The 26,174-nt window shown below is 44.5% G+C and overlaps 1 protein-coding gene across 1 annotated transcript in view; it reads left to right on the top strand.

The window, feature by feature from the left end:
- MAP3K5 (mitogen-activated protein kinase kinase kinase 5) overlaps positions 1 to 26,174 on the top strand; it is a 185,903-nt gene that overhangs the window by 39,590 nt on the left and 120,139 nt on the right. Inside the window, exons 2-3 of the mRNA XM_044289658.1 lie at positions 9,239 to 9,378; positions 19,541 to 19,564. Coding sequence (XP_044145593.1) covers positions 9,239 to 9,378; positions 19,541 to 19,564 — 164 coding nt within the window. The remainder of the gene's footprint in view (positions 1 to 9,238; positions 9,379 to 19,540; positions 19,565 to 26,174) is intronic.

Here is a 26,174-nt window from a genome sequence, read left to right as displayed (position 1 = left end):
GCAGAAGCCTTTTGAAAAACAAAAACAAATTTTAACGCTCAGACTACCCTTTTAAGTTGAAGTTCATAGCTGCATCAGAGGCAACGTTAGGGATTCAATTTAAAACTTGCAGATTAAAGTTAAGTGTGAACAAAAAGGTCTTGCTTGTGGGACTATTTTGGACTCCCTAACAGAAACCCAACTGACCATCATCATAGTGGGTGGGGTCTGCCCTTTTGTTATTTTTGCTGTTCTTCTGCCCCTATAACTAAACAGAACAATGGAATTCAATAGCACTGATGTGAAAGAAGCCTGAGAACCAAAAGAGCCAAAGTTTCCTCTAGAGTTAAACCCAAACGAATGTCTGCTTAAGTACTATGTATATTCTAATCAGTCGGCACTGCAGGCAAAATTTCCGGTGCATGTGTCCTAGGGTTGGCGTCCCACTAGGGTTGGGCGATATACCGCTGTATTAAAAAAACTACGATATGGCGATATCGCTGTTTCCAAATTGCCGCGTCATAGAAGCGGTCATGTGCGCTGCCGCTGACCACTTCAAAATCTGCGTCCGCGGCTGCCCGCCCCAGCATGATTTTATGCCAATTGCTGCCCGCAGCGGCTACCCCGGCTCCTCCATGCAGGCTCTGCCCACTGATGTCGGAATCAGATGACATGTGAGGCTGCGCAGGACAGGACAGGAGCGCCACCAACACTTCTGCTTACAGCCTGCAATACATCTTCTAGTAGGAGATGATACACAAGATTACTATAAACCACTCACTCTGGTACAGAATTAACCCTGTAATGTTTTTGTTGTTACTATAAGTCAATCGACTAGTTACAGATACCCAAAATGGTGAAAAATGACATATAAAAGTATAACAATTAACGTCTCCTTGTGGCTGCCTGGCTGTCCCCATACAGTATAATGTCTCCTTGTGGCTGCCTGGCTGCCCCATACAGTATAACGTCTCCTTGTGGCTGCCTGGCTGTCCCCACACAGTATAACGTCTCCTTGTGGCTGCCTGGCTATCCCCACACAGTGTAACGTCTCCTTGTGGCTGCCCCATACAGTGTAACGTCTCCTTGTGGCTGTTCCCATACAGTGTAACGTCTCCTTGTGGCCCCAAGTTTTTTTTTTTCTCTTCTAAATGGGCATTTATCGCGATATATATCGTTATCACGATAAATTTCTTAATATCGTTATCATGGGAATATTCTTGATATCGTCCAATCCTACGTCCCACACAACAATAACTATAGAGAAGGACCTGCACTTACATATAGCGTCTTGTGAAATATTTATTTTGTGACACAGTGAGAGGTTTGGTCTGGGAAAAAAGGTATTTTCCTCCCAGAATGTGCTGCTGGGCTGATTTACAGCCAGGTGAGGTTAAGTACCGGACTGGATTTTAAGTGCTGGTCCGGGTTTTGGCAGCACCTGGCTGTCCTTAAATAGGAGGTCTCTGTGTTGGGATCTGGGAGACTTGTGCCTGGAGAAAGGCTTGCTACCTGTTTGGCGTGAAAACAGGTTGGTGCTGCTATGCTCAAGGACTCTGAGGCAGAATTGCTGTATGGTGTGAATTACCACCAACACCGCAAGGTAACTTTTTGTTTGAATATGACTGCTTGTTTTGTCTCTTGCCTAAAGTCTGAACAAAACACTGAACTGTTTGATCCAAAGTACTTGTTGTTGCCGCTATACTGCGCCTGCTAATCTTGTCTACCAGAGCGAAACCCCACAATTGGTGGAGGATGCGGGCAGGAGCAGTGAGGCTGGCGTGAACGCAGATATTTTTGGTTTCTGCATTTTTCAGGCACGGTTGTATGTCGTACATTAAACCAGCTGTATTACAACCAGTGCCCCATGACAAAATGGAGGCCCTCATCTGCAGCAGCGAGAGGCAAACCTGCAGCAACTCGAGGCTAATAAGCAGCAGCAGGAGACTAACCAGTTGCTGCTACAATACGTGATGGCTTTGCAGACAACAGGAGCAACCGAGAGTGTCCACGATGCCCGGAAAGCAGTCCGTGCCACGATTCCTAAAATGACCCCCGCAGACGACATCGAAACCTACCTAGTAATGTACAAGAAAGTGGCCATCAGGTAAAAGCTACCCCGTGACCAATGGCTGACGTCGTCGCTCCGTTCCTGGCATCTGATTTCCAGCGGGTGTATTTCGACTTGCCGAACGATCAAGCAGCCGACTACCAGAAAGTCAAGGGTGAGATTCTGGCAAGACTAGGGGTGAATGTGTTGGTCCGGGCCCAGCGGGTTCATCAGAGGGTGTTCAACCTGGCTGAGCCTGCATTATAACTTATTATAAGCCAGTATTATAACTTCACCTCTTGCAAAAATGGCTACACCCTGACTTGCTGAGTCCCACTTCTATGCTGGATCATCTGTTAGCCGATATGTTCTGGAGGGCTTTGCCATACCCTCTCCAGCACTGGATCGGTCAGGTGTCTCCTGGCAATGCCCTTGAGATGGTGGACCTGGTGGAACGCTATGAAGCTACCAGAAATCTAAAGGAGGGCCAGCGGTAGGGGTGACTGCCACTTCGGTGGAAAAAATAGATGAAAAAACAAAAAACTGGAGACCGCACGTCCAAGGTGATGGAATTTAATCCGGATGCCAAGTTTCGGCCCTTTGTCAAGCATGCACATACACCAAAAAGTGAGCTTATAAATACCAGCAAAGCAATTACATAAGTGGGAGTGGTTCCTGAAACCAAATTATTTTCATTGGGGTCAGGGGGCATGTATACAAATAAACATAATATGCATAATAAAACAACTTAAAATTATGGGAAGTACCTGTAGACTCCATAGCGCTCATGGTATGGTCCCATGTAGGATGGCAAATGTGTATGCATGTGGTAATGTAACGCAACTGCATTCCACAATGTCACTTTCGGGAGATCACTTCCGGTGCGCTGGTCACCGCTTGGTGCACCATGAACTCAGGAATGTAAAACTACTCAATGGTGGCCACTCTGCGCTCGGTTGACCTTTATTGCATATATAAGAAAACTTACTCTGCTGTACGCAGTATGTAGCAGTGCCAATGCGCTGTCCGTCTATACTTCCCTATCCGCACCCCCGTCCTATGAGATCACTTCCGGTCCAATGGTGGGCATGGCTTGCGCAACTTGGAACGCATATGCATTCCACATGTGTCCTTCCGGAGAGACGCATCCGGTTGTCTTGCTCGTATTGGGAACGTGTGTGTTGGTGCTAAGGATGTGCATATACTAACGTAGCTTGCGCAACTTGGAACGCATATGCGTTCTACCCGAGTCCTTCCGGAGTGATGGAAGAGGGGGAGACAACCCCGCTGAGTGAGACGTGGAGGACTTGTTGCCGGGTCCTGAATTGGCAGACCTCTCCGGGGATAATTTTTGTACCGTCCGACGTTGGGACCCAACCCTATCCCGCACCTGGGAAAATGTGTTAATAGTAGATGGTGAACCACAACAACCTGGGGCAGAGTCAGTGTTTCCCCATTTTGTGGTTCATCAGGATATGTTGTATCGGGTACACCAACTACGTTGGTGGTCCCCAAGGCTTATTGCAAGCTTGTGTTAGATCTAGCCCACCAATATGTTCTCGGGGGGCACCTGGGGCTGCAGAAAACTCAGGATCGTGTTCTACAGCGGTTTTACTGGCCCAGCATATTCAAGGAAGTGGAAGAGTTTTGTAAGTTTTGCCCGACCTGCCAGATAACTAGCCCCCCAGCCACATTTCCGTAGTCGCCTACTACCTCTCCCGATTATTCAAGTACCGTTTGACCGAATAGCTATAGACCTCATAGGCCCAGTACCGAAGTCCGCCAGAGGGCATCAACACATTTTAGACATTCTAGACTACGCCACTCTGTACCTGGAGACAGTGCCACTGCGACATACCTGAGCCAAACTCATAGCTAAGGAGTTAATGGAGATGTTTGGGACTACCTAAAGAGGTTCTGACCAACCAAGGGACCCCTTTTATGTCCAAGGTAATGAGGAAACTCTAAGTTGCTGCACATATAACAACTACGAATATCCGTTTACTATCCGCAAACGGACGGTCTGGTAGAAAGGTTTAACCAAACATTAAAAAATATGTTGAAAAAGGTAGTGTCTAAAGATGAGAAGGACTGGGACCTCCCTCTGCCCTATCTCATGTTCGCAGTTCGGGAGGTACCCCGGGCCTCTACTGAGGTATTGCCCTTCGAACTGCTATATGGCAGACACCTCGCAGTCTCTTGGACATGGCCAAAGAGGCGTGGGAACAACACACGCCAACATAAAAGTGTCATTGAGTTAGTTACCTATATGCAAGATCGGATAGAGACAGTGTGACAGTGTTGCCTCTTGTTAGGGAGCATATGGAGGGAGCTCAGCAAGCCCAGAGTCGGGTCTATAATTGGCAGGCTCGCGTCCGAATCTTTAACCCGGGTGATCGGGTTTTGGTTCTGGTGCTGACCGTGAACAGTAAATTTCTGGCTAGGTAGAAGGGGCCCTACGAAGTACTAGAGAAAATCAGAGATGTAAACTACAAGATACACCAGCCAGGGTGGCGAAAGCCGGAGCAAGTTTACCATGTGAATTTATGGAAACTGTTGAAAGATAGGGAAACCTGTGCAGAAGACAGCCCGCGGCCGGGTTTTCTAGGAGAAGAGGTACCGGCCCCTCTGTCTGATGCAAGAGAGGCGGCTGTCACAGTAAAAATTGCTAACAGCCTATCCTCTAAACAGACTCAGGAGGCCAGGGAGTTCGTTAGTCGGAACAAGGATGTGTTCTCGGACCTTCCTAGGACGCACTTCCATAATCCAGCATGACATTGTCACTCCAGTCAAAAATCTGATTAAAACCATACAGGATACCCGATGCTCGACGACAAGCCACATCCGAGGAGATGCAGCTAATGTTGCAGCTAGGCGTCATTGAGGAGTCAAAAAGTGAGTAGGCTAGTCCAATTATATTGATACCCAAGCCGGACGGGATGTTGTGGTTTTGTAACGACTTTTGAAAACTTAACAAGGTTTCCAAATTCGATGCATAGCCCATGCCCCGGGTGGATGAGCTCATCGAGAGGTTAGGACAAGCCCATTATTTTTCTGTTTTGGACCTCACGAAAGGGTACTGGCAGGTGCCCTTAACGGAGGCTGCCAAAGAGAAAACGGCCTTCATCACGCCTGAGGGGCTGTATCAATATAAGGTCTTACCCTTTGGTCTGCACCGTGCCCCGCCACTTTTCAGCGACTAATGGACATTGTCCACATCGTCGGTACGTTTCGGCTTACCTGGACAATATTGTCATCTACAGTACCAACTGGGAAAGTCACCTACCCAAAGTGCAGACTGTAGTGGACTCCCTTCGGAAAGCTGGCCTAACCGCTAACCCCAAAAAATGTGCGATAGGGTTAGAAGAGACTATGTACCTGGGGTATGTCATTGCGCGTGAAGTAATCAAATCCCAAGTGAACAAAATATAGGCGATATGGAATTGGCCCTGACCTGTCACCACTAGGCAAATAAAGTCATTCCTGGGAATGGTGGGCTATTACATGAGGTTTGTTCCCTACTTTGCTACTCTAGCCGCGCCCTTGACAGGACTCTTATTGGGACACAAGTCATCGATGCTTTGCTGGGATGATGGGGCGGAAGAGGCTTTCTCCACTTTGAAGTCGGCCCTGTGCGGGTCCCTGGTTTTGGTGACTTCAAAAGGGAGTTTATAGTACAGACCGATGCCTTCGAAGAAGGTGCTGTACTGTCGTAGGAAGTCAACGGGGAGGAGCATCCCGTTGTCTTCCTCAGCCGTAAGCTCACCCCAGCCAAGACCCGGTATTTTATAGTGGAGAGAGAGTGACTGGCTATCAAGTGGGCACTAGAATCTCTCCGCTAATATTTATTGGGGAGAAAATTCCGCCTGGTGACTGACCACTCCCTTCTCAAGTGGATGAGCCAGGCCAAGGACATAAATGCTGGGGTCACCCGATGGTTTCTCTACCTACGAAACTTTAAGTTTTCTGTGGAACACAGGGCAGGCCGGTTACAGGGAAACGCGGATGCCCTGTCCTGGGTACACCGTCTGGCATGTGTTCACCCCATCAGGGTTGAACAAAAGGGGGGGGGGGGAGAGAGAGTGTATGTTACACAGTGAGAGGTTTGGTCTGGGAAAACATGTATTTTCCTCCAAGCATGTGCTGCTGGACTGATTTAGAGCCAGGTGAGGTAAAATACCAGACCGGATTTTAAGTTTCAGTCCGGGTTTTGGCAGCACCTAGCTGTCCTTAAATAGGCAGCTGGGCTCAGAAGCGAGGTCTCTGTGTTGGGATCTGGGAGCCTAGTGTCTGGATGAAGGCTTTCTACCTGTTTGGCATGAAAACAGGTTGGTGCTGCTATGATCAAGGACTCTTTGAGGCAGAATTGCCGCATGGTGTGAATTACCACCAACACCGCAAGGGGACTTTTTGCTTGTTTATTTCTGTTTTGTCACTTGCCTAAAGTGCGAATAGAACACTGAACTGTTTGATCCAAAGAACTTGTTGTTGCCTCTATACTGCGTCTGCTAATCCTGTCTACCAGAGCGAAACCCCACACTTTATTGCCACATATTCATTCTGTTACGCGTTTTAACACAATCCGTGTCTTTTTCAAACAGTGTTGAAACTGTCACAGAATGCATATGTGGCAATAAAGAAATACTTCTCAAGAGCACCTGAAATCTAACACACTCCACAAAAGTCTTTAGTAGCAAGCTAAGCTAGTTTTTTTTTCTTTTTTTTTTCTTCTTCCTCCAGCTGTAACACTTTGTTAAGACATTTTTCTTGTACCACTTCTGACAGGAAGTCTTATTCATATTCATACTGTTCTCCGATTAGAATGGGACATTCTGCACATTTCTGAATGTCACAGTTCAGCTTTTTCCTCAAAGTAGCTTTGTTTTTTTTAAGTCTGTTTAATAAATGACAAAAACAAAGTTCTAAAGGGAATGTGCCATCAAAAAATGTAAATTACATTCTTCTCTAAAAAAAATTTTTAATTATTTTTGGTGTATTCTTAAATTTTTCATTTGTCTCATTCTTTAAAAATCTACCACTAAGGGCTTGTTCACATCACAGTTTTGCTTTCCATTCTTCTGATCCGTCAGAAGAAGAGAGTGCAACAGGATCCAGTTTTTTTCATCAGTTGTCATCCGTTTGAGCCATTTTCATCTGAGATCCATTTTTTAGATTGGGAAAAAAGTCATGCATGCAGTATTTTTGTTTCCGTCTAAAAAAACGGATGTCAGACGTAAATGGCTCAAACGGATGACAACTGATGCAACAGGGTCAGTTTTTTTTTTACTGAATCCTGTAAAAAAAACTGATCTGTTGCAATCCTATGCATAACTGATGCAACAGGATCCGTTTTTTTACTGCATCCGTTTTATTAAATTTTTTCTCGCTCTTGTTCTGACGGATAAGAACGGAAAGCAAAACTGTGATGTGAACTCACCCTTTTAGGGTACTTTCACACTTTCGTTGTGGAGATCCAGCATGCAGTTCTGTTGTCGTGTGCCAACGGATAGCATTTGTAGACTGATCTGGATGCGGATCCGTCTAACAAATGCATTGAAACACCGGATCCATCTCTCCAGTGTCATCCGAATAAACAGATCCGGTATTTATTTATTTTTTGCATTTTTAAAGGTCTCCGTTTTGCTAGAGCACTTAGTGCCGGATCCAGCATTCTGGCAAGTGTTCCGCATGCTGCGGTGTTTTCTCCGGCCAAATACCGTAAGAGTGACTAAACTGAAGACAACCTGATGCATCCTGAACAGAATGCTCTCCATTCAGAATACATTAGGATAAAACCGATCAGTTTTCTTTCCGGTATTGAGCCCCTAGGATGGAACATCCTATTATCATCACAGGCAGAACTACAATGGCAGATATCACCTCTGTGTATAGAGAACACAGGATCCACCATTCACAATAGGTGATGTCACAGCTTATCTATTCTCTCGTGATCTCTGCACAGGTTGCAGAGCATGCCTAAAAAACTCTCCCATAGAAGTCAATAGGGTCCCATCCAGTCTAATGTGTCTATGGCTCATGTGCCTACTGACAATGAACATGGACTCTAGACATTCTGTATGCCTAGTGGCCAGTGTGAAAACTGCACGATTTTAGGATTTTTTTACATGGACATGGAGAATTAAAGAAAAAAAATCCCCAATCACCAAGTGTTTATTCACCAAGCTTGTTTTGTGAAAAAACACTGGAATATTTCTGAAGACATTGAGTGCTGTGGCTATCTTCTCCTCTTGGCTATTGGGAGCCCAGCAGACTTGGGGTCAACACTGCTGGTGGCGCCACCTCATGGACCTACTGAGAAGTGTCAGTGAGTAGTGCGGTCTTAACTATTTATGCCTTTGCACCCCAGTATGTTATTTGTCTTCAAGGCTGGGGTAAAATGTGACAAGTCACAGAAAAGTCGCACAGCAACAAAAAAAATTGCGCAACTCGTTGTGACTTAGATTATTATTTTTTGCACGTGCCATTTTTTTTTACTGTGCATCATGCTGTAATGGATTTGTAAAATGGATGCCGTTTTTAGCCTGTAGAAGTCAGCAGGTTGAAAATACAGGTTGCGTATTTGCATAGTTGGGGTATGCGTAGTTATCCTCCGAACCAAACAAATTGTAAGATAAAGAATGCATTGTGCATCCATATTTGATCAGTATTTTCATATGCAAGTGTGACGGAGCCCTCTCATCCTCCTTGCACTTGTAAAAGTTCTACCCACTGTATATGACTGGGAAACCAAATGTGTTTTCCGTGAGATGCTTTCCCTTTAGCAGAGCAGCATTCGGATCACATGCCCCTTGCGGTCCCATAAGTGCATTATCCCCTCAGGAGTAGTGATGAGCCGCTGGCTCTTGAGTGTTTGCATTTCCTTGGTAATGATGTGCTTGTGACATTATTTTTCAGACACCAATGACTACCGGGGGTTGTTTGCTGCTGAATTTCTATATTATTTTTTTTGTTTACCCTATAACATGAGTCTTGTCAAACATGCTGTGCATGTAGAGCAATGGCAAGTTTTTGCCAGTTTTTTTTCATACGGTGGGGGGTGGGTTGATTTTGAACATGAATGCATTCCACAAACCGCATCCTGAACAGACAATAAAAGGGGACACTACTGTGTTACTGATCGCTCTTCACTACAGCCCTATGCTCATATGGTGTATAAAGTGCTTACTTTGCATTCCCTGTATTTTGCAGATATTGCAGTCGTAGAAATGACGGATGCTTTTCGCCAGCCTTCGCTGTTCTACCACCTTGGCGTTAGAGAGAGCTTTAGCATGGCCAATAATATCATCCTGTACTGTGACACAAATGCTGAGACTTTGCAGTCTCTCAAGGTAAGAAAAAGTGAATGGAATGTATTGGCTAGCAGTGATGGCCAGTTCGCATTGTTCGCCCGCAAACACATGCGAGCTGCCATCTTTTCTCACAAGTCTGGCGAGGCACAGGTAAGCCCTTACCTGTGCCTGTGCGCGAGCCAGTCTGAAAACCAATGCGGTCACCGGGAGCAGGCAGTTCCGAGAACAGCCGCCGGGGGGCCTTCATCGGGCTGTTCTCGGAACTGCTTGTTCCAGGTGACCACATTTGTTTTCAGACCGGCTCGCGCACAGGTAAGGGCTTAGGGTACTTTCACACTTGCGGCAGGACAGATGCGACAGGCTGTTCACCCTGTCGGATCCGTCCTTCCGCAATTTCGCCGTGCGGCCGGACCGCCGCTCCGTCCCCATTGACTATAACTACGGGAGTTCGTGGTGAGAGGCCGCTGGACATGCAGGACTTTTAGCTCTGGCGGCCTTTTGCCGTGCTGCGCCAGAGCTCCGCCCCCGTACCCATTATAGTCAATGGGGACGGAGCGACGGCACAGCAAAATAGCGGAAGGACGGATCCGACAGAGTGAACAGCCTGTCGGATCTGTCCTGCGCAAGTGTGAAAGTACCCTTACCTGTGCCTCGCCGGACTTGTGAGAAAAGATGGCAGCTCGCATGTGTTCACGGACGAACAATGAGAACTGGCCATCACTGTTGGCTAGTAAATGACCATTGTTTGCTCAGAGTAAGGCCTCATTCACACAAATGTAAGCCATCCGTGCCCATGCTGTGGGCTGCAAATTGGGTTCTGCAATGCACAGGCTCTGGCTCCGTGAATCCCATATTTCAGGACAAGTCAATTTGTCTACGGTCCGCAATATACAGCAAAATATAGGGCATGTCCTATCTTTTCCGGTGCAAAGGCACAGACCCAAAAGCGATCTAAGCGTCCGCTCTGTATCTCGCAGATTGCGGACCCATTCATGATACGTAATATACACGGCCAGTGCCCGTATATTGCGGACCCGCCATTTGCGGTCTGCAATACAGGCTCGGCAGCTTACGGTTGTGTGAATGGTCCACTAATCGGATGATTGGACTTTTGTCTTTCTTTTATGTTACAATCACACGACAATGAAAACAACGGGTGATAAAAATAGCAAAATTGTCAATTTTTTACATTTAAAAACAGTCTCCTTTAACTGTATGGGGGCTGTTGGTCCATGAAAACAGACTAGTAAGGACATTTCCTATTTTTTTGGCTGCCATTACTCACAGACCGTCAAAAAAACAGCTATGTGAAAAGCCCCATAGACTAGCATTGTTTTTAAAACGGTCATATGATGGCCATGTGAATGTAGCCTTGAAGAGGATTCCTACAGAAAAATGGCCATATATTAGTGAATCACCAGTTACTGCAGTAGCTGATGTTTGGTAGTTCACTTTATGTACTTAGATATTGAAGTTTTTTCCTCTTAGCAGCAACCAATTTTATAATAGTGACAACACGTAGTACAGGCATATTTGTTGTCACCTTAAATTGGCTAGTAGTCGTATGTTCTTCTTTCCTGATGGTAATTTTCTATATTTTTCCTGAATATGACTTAGCTTTAAATACTTACAAAGTCTCTTTAGTTAATAAACAATTTTATTACAATAATAGACTGGCCACACGTGCAACTTTGAAACTTACATCTCGAATACAGACAATGGACTTCTAAACTTTAACACTGTTGAACTGGCAAAATGCTCCCCGTAAGGCCACATGCACACCACCATATGTATTCTGCAGTCCACTAATACATTTTTGGCGGGCTCAATAGAACAGGGGACAAGAATAGGATATGTTCTATAATTTGTGAGATGGACACATGGATGACATCCACATGCTGTCTGCATTTGTTGCACCCCCATACAAATGAATGTGCTTGCTATCCAAAGAAATGTGAGTCTGTCACGTGAATGAGGCCTTAGGCTCACTTTGTCAGCTTTCTACCATATCACACTTTTTACATAGGTTGATTTAAGGGCTGGTGATATCAATACTGGTAATATTTCTAGTGGTCTAATATCCTTCATTAATTGGGTGGCAAAGAGGTTAAAGGGGTTTTCAGGCAGTAAAATATTAATGACCTGTCCTCAGGATAGGCCATCAATATCTGATCAGTGGGGGTCTGCAACTTGGCATCCCCCCGATCAGCTGTTTGAAGAGGCCGCTGCAGTCTGGTGAGAGCTGTGGCCTCCTCACAGCATACCAGGCACAGAGCCATACATTGTATAGTGGCTGTGCTTGGCATCCCCGCCCATCAGCTGTTTGAAGAGGCCGCTGCAGTCTGGTGAGAGCTGTGGCCTCCTCACAGCATACCAGGCATAGAGCCATACATTGTATAGTGGCTGTGCTTGGCATCCCTGCCGATCAGCTGTTTGAAGAGGCCGCTGCAGTCTGGTGAGAGCTGTGGCCTCCTCACAGCATACCAGGCATAGAGCCATACATTGTATAGTGGCTGTGCTTGGCATCCCTGCCGATCAGCTGTTTAAAGTGTCACATTTGCCATTTACCACATTACTTATGTGCAGCTCAGTCTCATTCAAGTGAATGGGTGTGGGCTGCATTGCCGAGCACAGCTGCTATATAATGTACACCAGTTATGCTGTGAGGAGGCCACAGCGCTTAACGGAGCAAAGTGGCCTTTTCAGCTGATTGGCATGGGTGCCGAATTACAGATTCCACTGATAGATATTGATGACCTATCCTGAGGATAGGTCATCAGTATTTTACTCCCAGAAAGCCCCTTTAATTGTATCATCAGTTGTGATTTAGAAGAGATAGGGGTTATAGAATAGTATATCTTCATAATGGTTGGAGCTCTGTTTTTCTTTCACAAAGCCATAAATTCTAACCTGTTTGCTGCAGATACACATGCCCTTGAACTCCGTACTAGCTGTGTAAATCTTCATGTATTCCTAGTGATGGCTTCAGGTAGAAAGAATGATATAATTTAAATGGAAGACAGCACAAGAGTTTGTGCATTAGAGATTTATTGATCCAGCTTTAAAGTGCACCAGACATATAAAGTGCAACTTTTCAAGTTGTAGAGAGAAAAGCCATTTTGTTCCAGCAGGATTTAGTACACTCCTGTCTCTCGGACAAATTCTCTGTTGTTCTGTTCTGGGGCTCCCTGGAGATTAGTGTAAGGCCTCATGCACATAACCATATGTATTTTGCAATTCCGTTTGCATTTTTTTGCAGATCCATTGGCTTTAATGGGTCCGTGGTCCATAGTTTGCGGACATATTCTATCTTTGTGCAGAATGGACATACAGATTCGGAAAACACATGGATGATCTGTGTGCTTTCCGCATCCGTATGCCAGTTCTTCAAAAGGACAGAACATGTTATCTACCTGTCAACAGAATGTGGACCAAAGACCCATTGAGGTAAAAAGAAAATTGCAAAATACATACAGTTGTGTGCATGAGACCTAATTCAGAGGGGTTATCTGCAATCTAAAAAAAAAATTGCCATTACCAGGCAGTAGCAGTACCCACCTTGTCAGAGCCTCCGTGTTTCACCTCTGATCTCTGATGTTTCCAGTCCCCAAGAGACAAAGTGTTATTGCTGCTGGCCAATTGGTGGCCTGAATCATAACATGTGCAGGAATGCTAAAGTAGTCACATGTGATTACTGACACATTACAGCTGAGGCCATTCATTGGCCGGCCGCAGTGACTTGCATATATGCAGCAAGTCACAAGTTGTCTGGTGGGGACTGGAAGAAGCAGAGACCAGAGATGCAGAGCTCGAACCAGGATACTCCGAAAAGGTGAGTATTGTTATTTTCCCATTTCACCACCATGATGGCGAGATAGAAGATTGACCCCTTGACCTCTGTAGGGCAGGAAAACAGAGAAAGGTTAAATTGCCCCGACCATCATCTTCAGTGTTTTCCTGCCCCTATAGTGGCAAGGACAGAGAAAGGCCTCTCTGATCGTCAGAGAGGTGAAGTTGGATTCCGGTTACCTTGGTTCACAGTGGGGACTCATCATGGGCCTACCTTGACCCAGAATTGGCTGTGATGACTCCAAACTCGCCAGTGGTATGGGACCAAAGCTGGGCAGGGGAGAAATGTGGACCTCGCATCCGTACATCGGAGGCCTGTGTCTGGCACTGGTTTGCGCATGTGCGCCTTCCTTTCCCCACGTGGTTCGCAGCGGTGTCTGGTGGCACGATGACGCTGTGAAGGTTCCTATCTCAGTGGGAGAAAATTATCTCTAATCCCTGGGTCTTGGATATAGTGGCAAAGGGATACAGAATAGAGTTTTCCTCTCTTCCCCCAAACAAATATATCATCACTTCCCCATCGTCCATACTACTAAGAGAGAGACTCTGGAAGGGCGTCCTGGAAATGTTAAATCTGGGGGCAATTACACAAGTTCCCCCCTCTCAAGAGAAGGAGGGTTTCTACTCCACTCTGTTCTTAGTAGCCAAACCGAACAGTTCGTTCAGGACAAAAATAAATCTAAAAGGACTAAACAAGAACATCCTATACAAGAAGTTCAAGATGGAGTCTTTGGCGTCCACATTTCCGTTAATAAGACAGAATGCATTAATGTGCACAGTAGATCTGAAGGACGCATATTACCAATCAGACAGCAGTCTCAAAAATTCTTAAGATTTGCGCTATGAGACAGTACAGGGAAGATTTGTCATTTCCAGTTCTCGGCCCTCCCTTTCGGTAATTCTGCTGTTTTCACCAAAATTGTAGTAGAGATGGTAGCTCATCTAAGGAACCAATGTCTAATGATAATACCCTATTTAGACGACTTCCTATTACTGGCGAATTCCAAAAAATTGATAGAAAGCGACCTAACATCCTTCCTAACCTTACTGGAAAATTTGGGATGGATTGTAAATTTTAAAAAAATCATGCCTTCTTCCCCAAACAAATATAAAATTATTGGGAATTCTCCTGGATTCGCAAAAACAATCCTCGTTCCTTCCAGAAGAAAAGACAGAGGGCCTAAAAGAAAAGGTCCAAAGGTTCTGGAAAATAAATTTATGCTCCATCAGAGAGGTGATGAGCCTCGTAGGGGTGTTAAAGTCTTGCATAGCATCAGTCCTCTGGGCTCAGTTCCACTTCAGGACCCTTCAGCTATGGTTACTGAGTTGTTGGGACAAGAGACAGACTTCCTTAGGAAGGTATGGATCCAACAACACGTAAAGTCGTCACTCACATGGTGGACCTAGTCAAAAAACCTAGTAAAGGCAGTGGCTTGGCAGAAGTCTCTGTTTGTTCAGATTCAAACAGACACCAGCAAAACAGGCTGGGGAGCAAACCTAGAAGGAAGACCCTTTCAGGGTCTTTGGCCGGAAGCCATCCAATCAATCGTCAAACTACAGGGAATTAAGAGCTGTTTAGGAAACAATAAATGCAGCAGCGGATCTCATAAAGGGCCATTACGTAAAAATATTATCCGACAACGAAACAACGGTATCCTACTTAAAGGATAACTGTCACATTTAGACCCCAATTTCAATTTTCATATGCAGTCTGCATAAAACTGAAATTTCACTATTCAATTAAGATGGCCGTCACCCTGAGGCTAATCCCGCCTGCCCTCACTACCCACAATGCATTGAGCTCCTCACATGCACTAGCCAGTAACAATAGCCCCCCAAAAGTGTCAGTAACCAGAGCCCTCCCCCACCTAAAGGGTTAAACTCCTGCAGCACAAAGGGGTCCTCTTACCACATGTTGCTTTCATTTATACACTGAGAAGATGGCAGATCTCCCTTCCCTGGTCTGCCCTGCTCCAACTCTGCATTCTGCAGCTCTGCTGAGTGAGGGAGCATCTGCCAAGCGCAGAGACAGGGAGAAGTGCACACAGTCCAGGCACTGTTACCAGCTGCTGGGAGGACCTGGCTTTAACCCCTTAGTGACCACCCATACGCCTTTTTACGGTGGTCACTAAGGGGCCTTAGGCTGGGACGCCTCTGGACTCCCTCTGTCTCCCATCAGCACCCCGAAAATGCGATTGCGGGGTGCTGATGTGTTGGGAAGCTTGCCTTGCTTCCGATCAGGGCCCCGAGCCTGTCTTCAGTTATCTCCATCACGCTGTGCCTCTCTGGCGCAGCCTGCTGGTCAATGTTTGAATAGCATTGCTATTGAAATGTAATGCATTATAGAGATAATGCATTACATTTTAAAAGCAATCAAAATACTGTATTTTATAGTCCCCTTGTGGGACTACTAAGTAGTAAAAAAAAATTGAAAAAAATACACATTTATTTAATAAAAAAATATGCTTTTTTTTTTCTCCATTAAAAATACGCTTTTCAATGAAAAAAAAAATGCAAAAAGAAAATGTCCCCCATATGTTTGGTATTGCTGTGTCCGTAATGACCCGGACTACATAAATATTACATAAATTATCCCCTATGGCGAACGCTGTAAAAATAAAATAAAAAGACAGAATTTCTTATTTATTCTTAGTTTCCACCGAAAAAAAACATGCTAACAAGCGATCAAAAAGCGACATTTACTCTAAAATGATACCAATGAAAAATACAAGTCGTCCCTCAAAAATCAAGCCCTCACTCAACTCCATAGAAGAAAAAAAAAAAAAAAGGTTTTATTGTTAATAAAAGGGTTTCTTTTGCAAAAAAAGTAGTAAAACGTTAAAAAAATATAAGTATTTAGTATCACTGTAATCGTACTGACCCAGAGAATAAAGATATTATGTTATTTGTGCAGAAAAATGAACGCCGCAAAATTTATAATGTAAAAACACAGTGGCAGTATTGCTATTTTCCCCATCTCCCTCCCAGAAAGAGTTAATAACAGTTAATCAGAAAGTTGTGTACCCCAAAATGGCGCCATTAAAAACTACAACTTGTCCCGTAAAAAAAACAAGCCCTCCTAAAGCCATATAGACGAAAAAATTGAAAAGTTATAGCTCTTGGAACGAGACCATGGAAAAAGGAAGAAAAACGCTTTGTCATAAAGGCCCAAAGAAGCTTGGTCACTAAGGGGTTAATCATTTACTTACAGTTCCTGGCTGTCAGTAATGTGACCCTGCACGCTGCGTGCTCCGTATATCAACAGATAGACGGACCATGCCTAGCAACCCTATTTTAAGCACAGGTAAAAATAGGCAGTACAGGGAACAAAAAAGTGGAATTAAGGGGTAATTGAATACACAGTGAAAAGTTGAAATAGGGACGGCAAGGTGATATTAATCACCACAATCCAATACTCCCCCAAAAAATAATATGACAGTTATCCTTTAAGGCAACAAGGGGAACAAGATCAAAACAACTAATGAAACCGTCAGAGAAAATATTTTCATGGGCCGAAGAAAATCTAAGATCTGTATCGGCAGTGGATCTGAAAGGCTCCCAGAATCGGCTGGTGGATTTTTCGAGCCGAAAAAACCCTAGACCAAGGCGAATGGTCACTAAATCCAGGAACATTCAGCCTCATAGAAAAGAGATGGGGCTCTCCAGTCATAGACCTATTCTCCTCAAGGTTAAACTCAAAAGTGGAGAAATTCTGCTCCCTAAACACAAGAGACAACCCTTGGGCAGTAGATGTTTTCTACCTGACTTGGAATTGGACTCTGGCCTATGCATTTCCCCCGTTTCAACTGATTCCAAAAGTAATCTAGAAGATTATCCATGACAGACCAGGCCTTATTTTAATAACTCCTTTTTTACCAAAACGAAGCTTGTTCTCGATCCTCAAAAATATAGCTTTGTCGCATCCGTGGGTACTTCCTCCCAGAAGAGATATCGTGACTCAGGGTCCAGTAATGCACCCACATCCAGAATTTTTCAGGTTGACAGCCTGGATTCTGGGTCGGAAATCTTAAAGAGCCAGGGGTTGTCAGAGAGGTTCATTTCCACTCTCAAAGCCAGTAGAAAAAAAGTGACTTCTGCGATTTATCTAAAAATCTGGAAGAGGTTCTGCTCCTGGTGGGGACAGAGTGAGATAAACTAATGAGCTTTCTGCAACAGGGGTTAGATTTTTAGGCCTGCGTCCTTCGACCCTGAAGGTGCAGGTTTCAGCCCTTTAGCTGAGCACAGGTGGATTAGGAGATTGCCGATTAAGACCTTTCATTAGACCTAGAATCCCTGGGATCTAAAGATAGTACTAAAGGGTCTAACAAAAAGTCCTTTTGAGCCTTTAGAGGACGTGTCAGTTAAAAAGCACTCATTCAATACAGCTTTACTTGTAGCAATCACGTCGGCTAGGAGAATAGGGGAAATTCAGGCCCTCTCTATCTGACATCCATATTTCACCATCATGGATGACAGGGCAATTCTTAAACCAGATCCAGGGTTTCTTCCAAAGGTAGTTTCTAACTTCCATAGAAACCAGGAAATAGTGCTGCCATCCTTTTGCAATCTCCCAAAAAGCATAAGGGAAGAGGAATTCCATTCCTTAGATGTAAGACTAGTTGTGCTGAGATATCTGGAAGTATCTAAAGAATTTAGGAACCTTGACAATCTGTTAGTGCAGTTCGGAGGGAAAAAAAGGGGAAAGCTGCCTCTAAAGCCTCCATCGCCAAGTGGATAAAACAGATGATCCACGATTGTTGAAACAATCATATGAACAAAGAACAGAAAAATAGCGGCACTTGCCAAATCTTTTACCACTTACAGCTTTATTCCAGGTTAAAAACACAGCAGATGCTGGTCACTGCACAGAGACACAAGGCAACAGCCGTTTTGCGCTGAACAGCGATTTGTCAAGCCTACTGTGACGCGGTGGGGGAGCAGCGTAGTAAATACCTGACTCCCACGACTACGTCACAGCCAGACAGGTGAAACAATCACATGAATGAAAATACTGTGCAAATACAAAAGTTCACAATTAAAAACAAAATTTAAATAAAGACAGCGAGGTCATTCTTATCATTTAACCCTAATGCTCCCATTGCATTAGTTATTATAATCCATTCAGCTTCTCTTTGTAACAAGATGCGCTTTGTCTTCTCCTCGTGCTGGTAAGTTAACTACTTTTATGCCTGCACATTTTAGGACCTCTTGTTTTCCCTGATGCATATCATGTATATGTTCAATGAGACGTGAAGTTCGGGGCCAAATCCCAGAAGTTTGGGACCGTGCTCCGGAAATGCGGATGCGGAGAGCATATAGTGTGCTCTCCGCATCTCTTCCGGCCCCATAGAGAATTAATGGGTCCACACCCGTTCCTGATATTGCGGAATGGATTCGGACCCATTTACAGATGTGTAAATGGACCCTTAGACTTACCGGTAATTCCTTTTCCATGAATCCACCATGACTGCACGGAGTTTACACCCAAAAAAGTATAGTGTAACTGTATTTAATTATGTTAGTATAAGAAATACTAAAAAAGAAAAAACATATATAATATATTTGTCTCTGCTGTGTGTCGTGCTTGAATTGAGTAGTATGAAGAAATACAAAAAAAAAAAAAAAAAGTGTGTGCACTTAAGGCTAAGGTGAAGGTATACTGTAGTAATCTGTTAAACACTGAAGAGGGTGGGGGCAATTTAACCTTTCTCTGTTTTCCTGCCCCTACAGAGGTCAGGGGTCAATCTCCTATCTTGCCGTCATGATGGATTCATGGAAAAGGAATTACTGATGAGTCTAATTCAGGGTTTTGTTGTTGTTGCTTTTTAACCCATGCCTGGTCACAGCCACATTATTATTATTTTTTATTTAAGTTTCTGACAACCCTTTTAATACTATGGCTCTCCAGCACTGTTCACTAGAGTTCTCCTTGGGGTTTAATTTTGATCTGTCTAATCACTTGGTCTGTTTCTTAAGAACCCTTTAAATGGGCCAAGAATCTCTCGTTAGTGATTATCTGGCAGTGTAAAGGTCTGAACAGATTACCTGATGAATGAGAGTTTTGGTAATAAATCTTTTGTGCAGACACAATTGTAAACGCGCTCGGCTGCCGGCAGACAGTGATTCTATATGGGGAAGAATGATGGCATTAGCAATCGCTCGTCCCCATACTGTGGTGGTGATTTACATGCAGTGGTCTACTCTGCTGACGGTCAGGAACTCTTCCCAACAATCTCCTTCTGTATCATCTAAATGGACCTTTACTAATTGCAGCAATTTGATTTTTACTTTGTTACCAATATAATGGTGCTTGTTTTAACTATATTCATTTTTTTTTTTTTTTTTTTTATAGGACATTATTTGTCAAAAGAATAACGTGAGTATTATTATAATGTATGTCTTTTACATATACACAATCTAAAGTTAACATTTACAATAAAAGCATTTCTCGTAATTTAACTTTAATAGTGTTTATCTATTCGAAATATCTGCATTTAAAAAGATGCAGTTGGGCATGGAGGCATACAGGTTCTGAATGGTGTCCTGCAGCACAGGAAATGCCCAAAGATGTTACAGCTGGGCCTGTAGATTCTGCCACAGTTGGCGTCCCAGCTAGTCCCATAAATGCAAGATTAAATATGGCGTCTGGGCAGGCAAAGGAAGTGTTGCAATCTGGTGGAGACATTCCGGGGAAACCCTTGCTGTGTGTGGGCGAGCTTTAGGCTACTTTCACACTAGCGTTCGATCGGCTCCGTTCTGAACGGATCCGATCATATTAATGCAGACGGAGGCTCCGTTCAGTACGGATCCGTCTGCATTAATAACTTAGAAAAAATTCTAAGTGTGAAAGTAGCCTGAGCGGATCCGTTCAGACTTTCAATGTAAAGTCAATGGGGGACGGATCCGCTTGAAGATTGAGCCATATGGTGACATCTTCAAGCGGATCCGTTCCCATTGACTTACATTGTAAGTCTGAACGGATCCGCTCGCCTCCGCACGGCCAGGCGGACAGCTGAACGCTGCAAGCAGCGTTCAGCTGTCCGCCTGTCCGTGCGGAGGCGAGCGGAGCGGAGGCTGAACGCCGCCAGACTGATGCAGTCTGAGCGGATCCGCTCCATTCAGACTGCATCAGGGCTGGACGGAGGCGTTCGGGTCCGCTCGTGAGCTCCTTCAAACCTTTGAACGCTAGTGTGAAAGTAGCCTTATCCTGCTGAAAAATGCCAGTTGGAAGCCCTATCATGGGAGGCAACAGATGTGGCTGAAGGATGTGCTGCACATAGCACTGACCTGTTAGTGTCCCTCATATCACTTCTACTAGGGGTAGCCGACTATCGGATGGGATGGCTCCCTAGATCACCACACAAGTACTTAGGGCAGTGTGTCACTCTACAGAAAAGGCAGGATTAAAGTGCTCACAAGGCCTCCATACTCTAACCCGACCGTCGTTGGATCCCAAATGGAAACTGAATTCCTTGCTAAAGACGATACAGTTCCAGTTCGGAGTAGTCCAGGTTTCTCCTTCACGACACCACTTCAAACTAGGGAGGCAGTGGGTGACAATGGCAGAACATGTAATGGACACGGTGACACCAAATTTCCGTTTGATGAGCTCCTGGAAATAGTCTGGGCAGAGACGGGAGTAATAAAGGTGCCATCTGTGTCCGGATGATGAACAACTAAACTATTGATGCTGCTTGTGCTTGTCCCCAGATTGTACAATCCTTTCTACTGGTGGTTTGTCTGGGTATTCCAGAATCTGTTCGCCACTTGCCCTTATGTATCCACTGCTCCCAACACCTCCTAACAGCATGTTCATAATGGTTTAGATGATGATGGTTTGTTGAAAAACCATTCTGCTTCTCTCAATCTAGTGATGCACCCCTTTTCAAAGTCTGTCAACTGTGCAGAATATCTTTGAGCGCGTTGTAGAGGCATTTCTAGAAGTCAGTGAACTTTCACCAAGATGTACACTACCCAAAAGTGGCCTCTGCTGGCTTTTTTTTATAGGGCATCTTGGGAAGCACTTTTACGCCCTCTCATGGCAGGACCAAGAGTCTAATCAGACCACCCCTGAATCATTTACATATCTGCTTGAGACATAACTGCATGCTGAGATTTGCAGCAATCTGATATTTCTGTCTGGGTGGGCTTTTTTTTTGTCAGAGAGTGTATTGATACATAATCATATAGACATATACATTTTACAACCAGAAAGTTCAATACAAAAACACTCCCACCAACAGTGCAATATATACACATTAGACATGCCCTCAGCATCTGATATGGGGTGCAAGTCACTGGGACCCCCAATGCCTAGATCAAAGAGGCTGAGGTACACAGGAAAGCCTCGTAGCACCTTCAGCTCTTATCAGAAGCAATGCTATGCCCGACCCAGCAGCAGTCAGTACAGGCTAGGTCCAGGGTGGTGCTGTACACATACTAGGTTATTCATAGATTAAGTACTGTGCCGCGTAATTACTGGCCTAATAATTCTTTTTTTTCACTTGGCCAATTTACACATTAGACTTGGGTCAGCCAAACCCTTTGATTTCAACAGGAAATGTGTATGATATCCCAGCTATCGGTCATTTGGCATGTCAGAGGGAGGAAAGGATCATGTGAGATAAACTGGCTTTTCTCATCTGAAAACACATGCATTATACATATTCACTTAGCCTCTATACATGAGCAAAGCATAAAAAGAGAATACCACCTACATATACAATGTAAATAAAACTACAAGGCTGGAATAGAAGAGACGGAGGGTTAATGACAGAAAGTACATTTCAGCTAGTTGAGGAGCAGGATGCACTGTTATCCTATTACCACTATAAAGTCCTCAGAAAATGCATTTGGTCCCACGGTTGTAAAATGTATTAAAGTATAACTGTCTTTTTTTTTTTTTTTTTTTTTTTTTTTTGGAGTATTGGATTGTGGTGATTAATATCTCCTTGGTGGCCCTATTTCAACTTTTCACTTTGTATTCAATTACCCCTTAATTCCACAGTTTTGTTCCCTGTACTGCCTACTTTTACCTGTGCTTAAAATCAGGTTGCTAGGCATGGTACGTCTATGTGTTGATATAAGGAGCGCGCAGCGTGCAAGGTCAGATTACAGACAGCCAGGGACTGTAAGTAAATGATTGAAGCCAGGTCCTCCCCAGCAGCTGATAACAGAGCCTGGGCTGTGTGCACTTCTCCCTGTCCCTGTGCTTGGCAGACGCTCCCTCACTCAGCAGAGCTGGAGAAAGCAGAATCGAAGCAGCGCAGCCCAGGGAAGGGAGATCTGCCATCTGCTCAGTGTATAAATGACAGCAACATGTGGTAAGAGGACCCCTTTGTGCTGCAGGAGATTAACCCTTTAGGGGGGAGGGCTCTGGTTACTGACACTTTTGGGGGGCTATTGTTACTGGCTAGTGAGGGCAGGCGGGATTATCCTCAGGGTGAGGGCAGTGGCGGCCATCTTAACTGAATAGTGAAATTGCAGTTTTATGCAGACTGGTTGCTAAGGGCTGAATCTTATTAAATATGGGGTAAGTCAGTCTGATAGTAACTGATTCTGGAATATCATGTTATTAGTAACTACATATATGAAAATTGAAATTGGGGTTTAAGTGTGACAGTTATCCTTTAAGTAAAAACATGACCAAGTGGATGCGGGGTCTGACAAATCTGAAAAACCCAACTGTGGACAAAAATCGGGTGAAATAATCCATATGGTATCAATATCTCCCCCAAATAGCTAATTAGTTGAGCTGTGTACAATTCTGCTTGACAAAGACCCCTTTGCGGATTGAAATGTAGCAATTGATGGGGAAAGTGTAATTTTTATTTTTAACCTGAATGAATAATGTCATCTTAACTTTTTTTAATTTTTAATTTTCCCTATTACAAATTCAGTCTAAGTAAAGCAAAAAGTGCTTGGTTCACTCATCTCAGCAAAAGCTTTTGTATAGCAAACTTTCTGGCAAAGTGGTATACCAGGTTGGAATCTGTCTCTACGGGCAGCATGAACTGATGACAGCTACCCCTTAGCAATGGTGGAAGAGGTGACAACCTCCAGTAGGTGAAATCAGAGAGCCTCTATTCTTCCAACCCGTGTAGTTTTTTTTTCTCAAGTTCGACCCCCCCCTACGCCGGTCCAAATGTCATGCTATAGATGTTAGAGTAATAAAATCTGTTTGTCCAAAACAGCCAAGCTGGAGATAGGAGCATGTCTCAGATGTGGGACCTGTACCCATTTGATATTGATGGCATATCCTAGCAATATACCATATTCCCAGATGAGAATAACCGTGTAAGGAATACTCCTTTAAGGGTAATGATACAAGTAAGTGTTCTATTTATTTTCTGTTTTACGTGTGATACCTTTATCAAAACTGTAGGTCACTTTCTTTAAATGACCCAGCCATTTTCATGTCAGTCATAAGGGCTCAGCTCTCCTTTCCCTCTGCTGCTGACTGCAGTAAACATGTACGCTCACCTAAAGAATTATTAGGAACACCTGTTCTATTTCTCATTGGTTGGCTAGATAATCGCATTAATCACATGGCAGTTGCTTCAATGCATGTAGGGTTGTGGTCCTGGTCAAGACAATCTCCTGAACTCCAAACTGAATGTCAGAATGGGAAAGAAAGGTGGGCTACAACAGCAGAAGACCCCACCGGGTACCACTCATCTCCACTACAAATAGGAAAAAGAGGCTACAATTTGCACAAGCTCACCAAAATTGGACTGTTGAAGACTGGAAAAATGTTGCCTGGTCTGATGATTCTCGATTTCTGTTGAGACATTCCGAATTTGGCGTAAACAGAATGAGAACATGTATCCATCATGCCTTGTTACCACTGTGCAGGCTGGTGGTGGTGGTGTAATGGTGTGGGGGATGTTTTCTGGGCACACTTTAGGCCCCTTAGTGCCAATTGGCCATCGTTTAAATGCCACGGGCTACCAGAGCATTGTTTCTGACCATGTCCATCCCTTCATGACCACCATGTACCCATCCTCTGATGGCTACTTCCAGCAGGATAATGCACCATGTCACAAAGCTCGAATCATTTCAAATTGGTTTCTTGAACATGACAATGAGTTCACTGTACTAAAATGGCCCCCACAGTCACCAGATCTCAACCCAATAGAGCATCTTTGGGATGTGGTGGAACGGGAGGATTGTGCCCTGGATGTGCATCCCTCAAATCTCCATCAACTGCAAGATGCTATCCTATCAATATGGGCCAACATTTCTAAAGAATGCTATTAGCACCTTGTTGAATCAATGCCACGTAGAATTAAAGCAGTTCTGAAGGCAAAAGAGGGTCCAACACCGTATTAGTATGGTGTTCCTAATAATTCTTTAGGTGAGTGTATGTAAGGGCTCGTGCACATGGCCGTTTGTCGGTCGTTCCGTGCATTGAGGACTGCAATTTGCAGGCCCCAATGTACAGGCAACATCCGTGCAGATTTTGCAGACTGATCCAGACCCGTTCAACTTGAATGGGTCCATGATCTGTGCGCACCGCCAATAAATAGAACATGTTCTATTTTTTTTTTGCAGTACGGAGTAGGGCTGCAGCGATTTCTCAATGTAATCGACACAAAAAAATCATCGATGCAGTTTTCCTACATTAAGGATTAGTTTTGATCATGTGACCACGAAGCATGAGTGAAGTGAAGCCTATCACTCACCGCTCCGTGGTAGCCTGTCGCCACCGCCCTGCACTTGGCCTGGCATGCACACATCGTCAGAGTGCAGTGCCTGACGCTGTATGATGTCAGGTTCCAGTGCATGTTGGGAACAAGAAGACGCAGCTTTCCCCTTCCTGCGGACTCCATATCGTCCAGTTGCACACCCTGCCAGGAAAAGTAAGTATTACAGTTGTAATTTATCAAGCAGCAGCCCGAATCTGCTGGGTGGGGGTGTCGCTGATGGCACTTGGGGAGTGAGGGACGTGGCAAGGAGGGGCTGATGGCAGTGGGGGACATGGCATGGAGGGGTCAATGGCACTGGGGGACATGGCATGGAGGGGCTGATGGCAGTGGGAGTCAATGGCACTGGGGGACATGATGGCATGGAGAGGCTGAAGGCACTGGGGGACATGATGGCATGGAGGGACATGGCATGGAAGAACTGATTGCAGTGGGGGCATGGCATAGAGGGGCTGGCACTGAGGGACATGATGGCATGGAGGGGTGATGGCATGGAAGGGCTGATGGCAGTGGGGGACATAATGGCATGGAGGGGCTGATCGCACTGGGGGGAGCTGAAGGCACAGGACTGGTGGGAGCTCATGGCACAGACTACTAATGGCATGGAGGGGGCTGATGGCCCTGAGGACTGATGACACGGGGGCTGATGATGGCACGGTGGGGCTGATGAGTTCTTTTAATTCGTTTTTTTTCTTATTAGAGTACTCGATTAATCGATAGAATACTTGATTACTAAAATAATCGATAGCTGCAGCCCTAGTGCAAAGGCATGGAGAGAAACCCCACGGAAGCACTCCTTTAGTGAGGACCAGACTGGTCAGGAAAGGGTTAACCCTTAAAGGACCTTGCTATTTTCAGTTTTTGCGTTTTCATTTTTAATTTCCCGCTTTTTTGTGGGACAAGTTGTAGTTTCCAATGGCAGTATAATATTACATATGATGTAGTGGGGGGGCGGCTGGAAAACAAATACCAAATGGGTTGGAATAAAAAAAAAAATAATAAAAAAAAATTCCGCCATAATATTATTTTGTTTTTTATGGTGATCCCTATGCTATTGTATGTGTTAACTTCATTCTCCAGGTCAGTACAATTACAATACCACACTTGTATAGTTTTTATTAAATTTTAATACTGAAAAAAAAAAATTAAAACCTTGAAAAAAAAAAATCCTTTCATCTCCCTATAAGGCCTCTTGCACACGAATGTGTTTTTTTTTTTCGTTCCATTTTTTGTGTTCTGTATACAGAACCATTTATTTAAATGGGTCCACAAAAAAAAACA

This window comes from Bufo gargarizans, chromosome 4 (assembly GCF_014858855.1).
Source record: "Bufo gargarizans isolate SCDJY-AF-19 chromosome 4, ASM1485885v1, whole genome shotgun sequence".
Classification (NCBI taxonomy): Eukaryota; Metazoa; Chordata; class Amphibia; order Anura; family Bufonidae; genus Bufo; species Bufo gargarizans.
The sequence above is the reverse complement of the archived record's forward strand: the minus strand, read 5'-3'. Positions and strand labels throughout refer to the sequence as shown.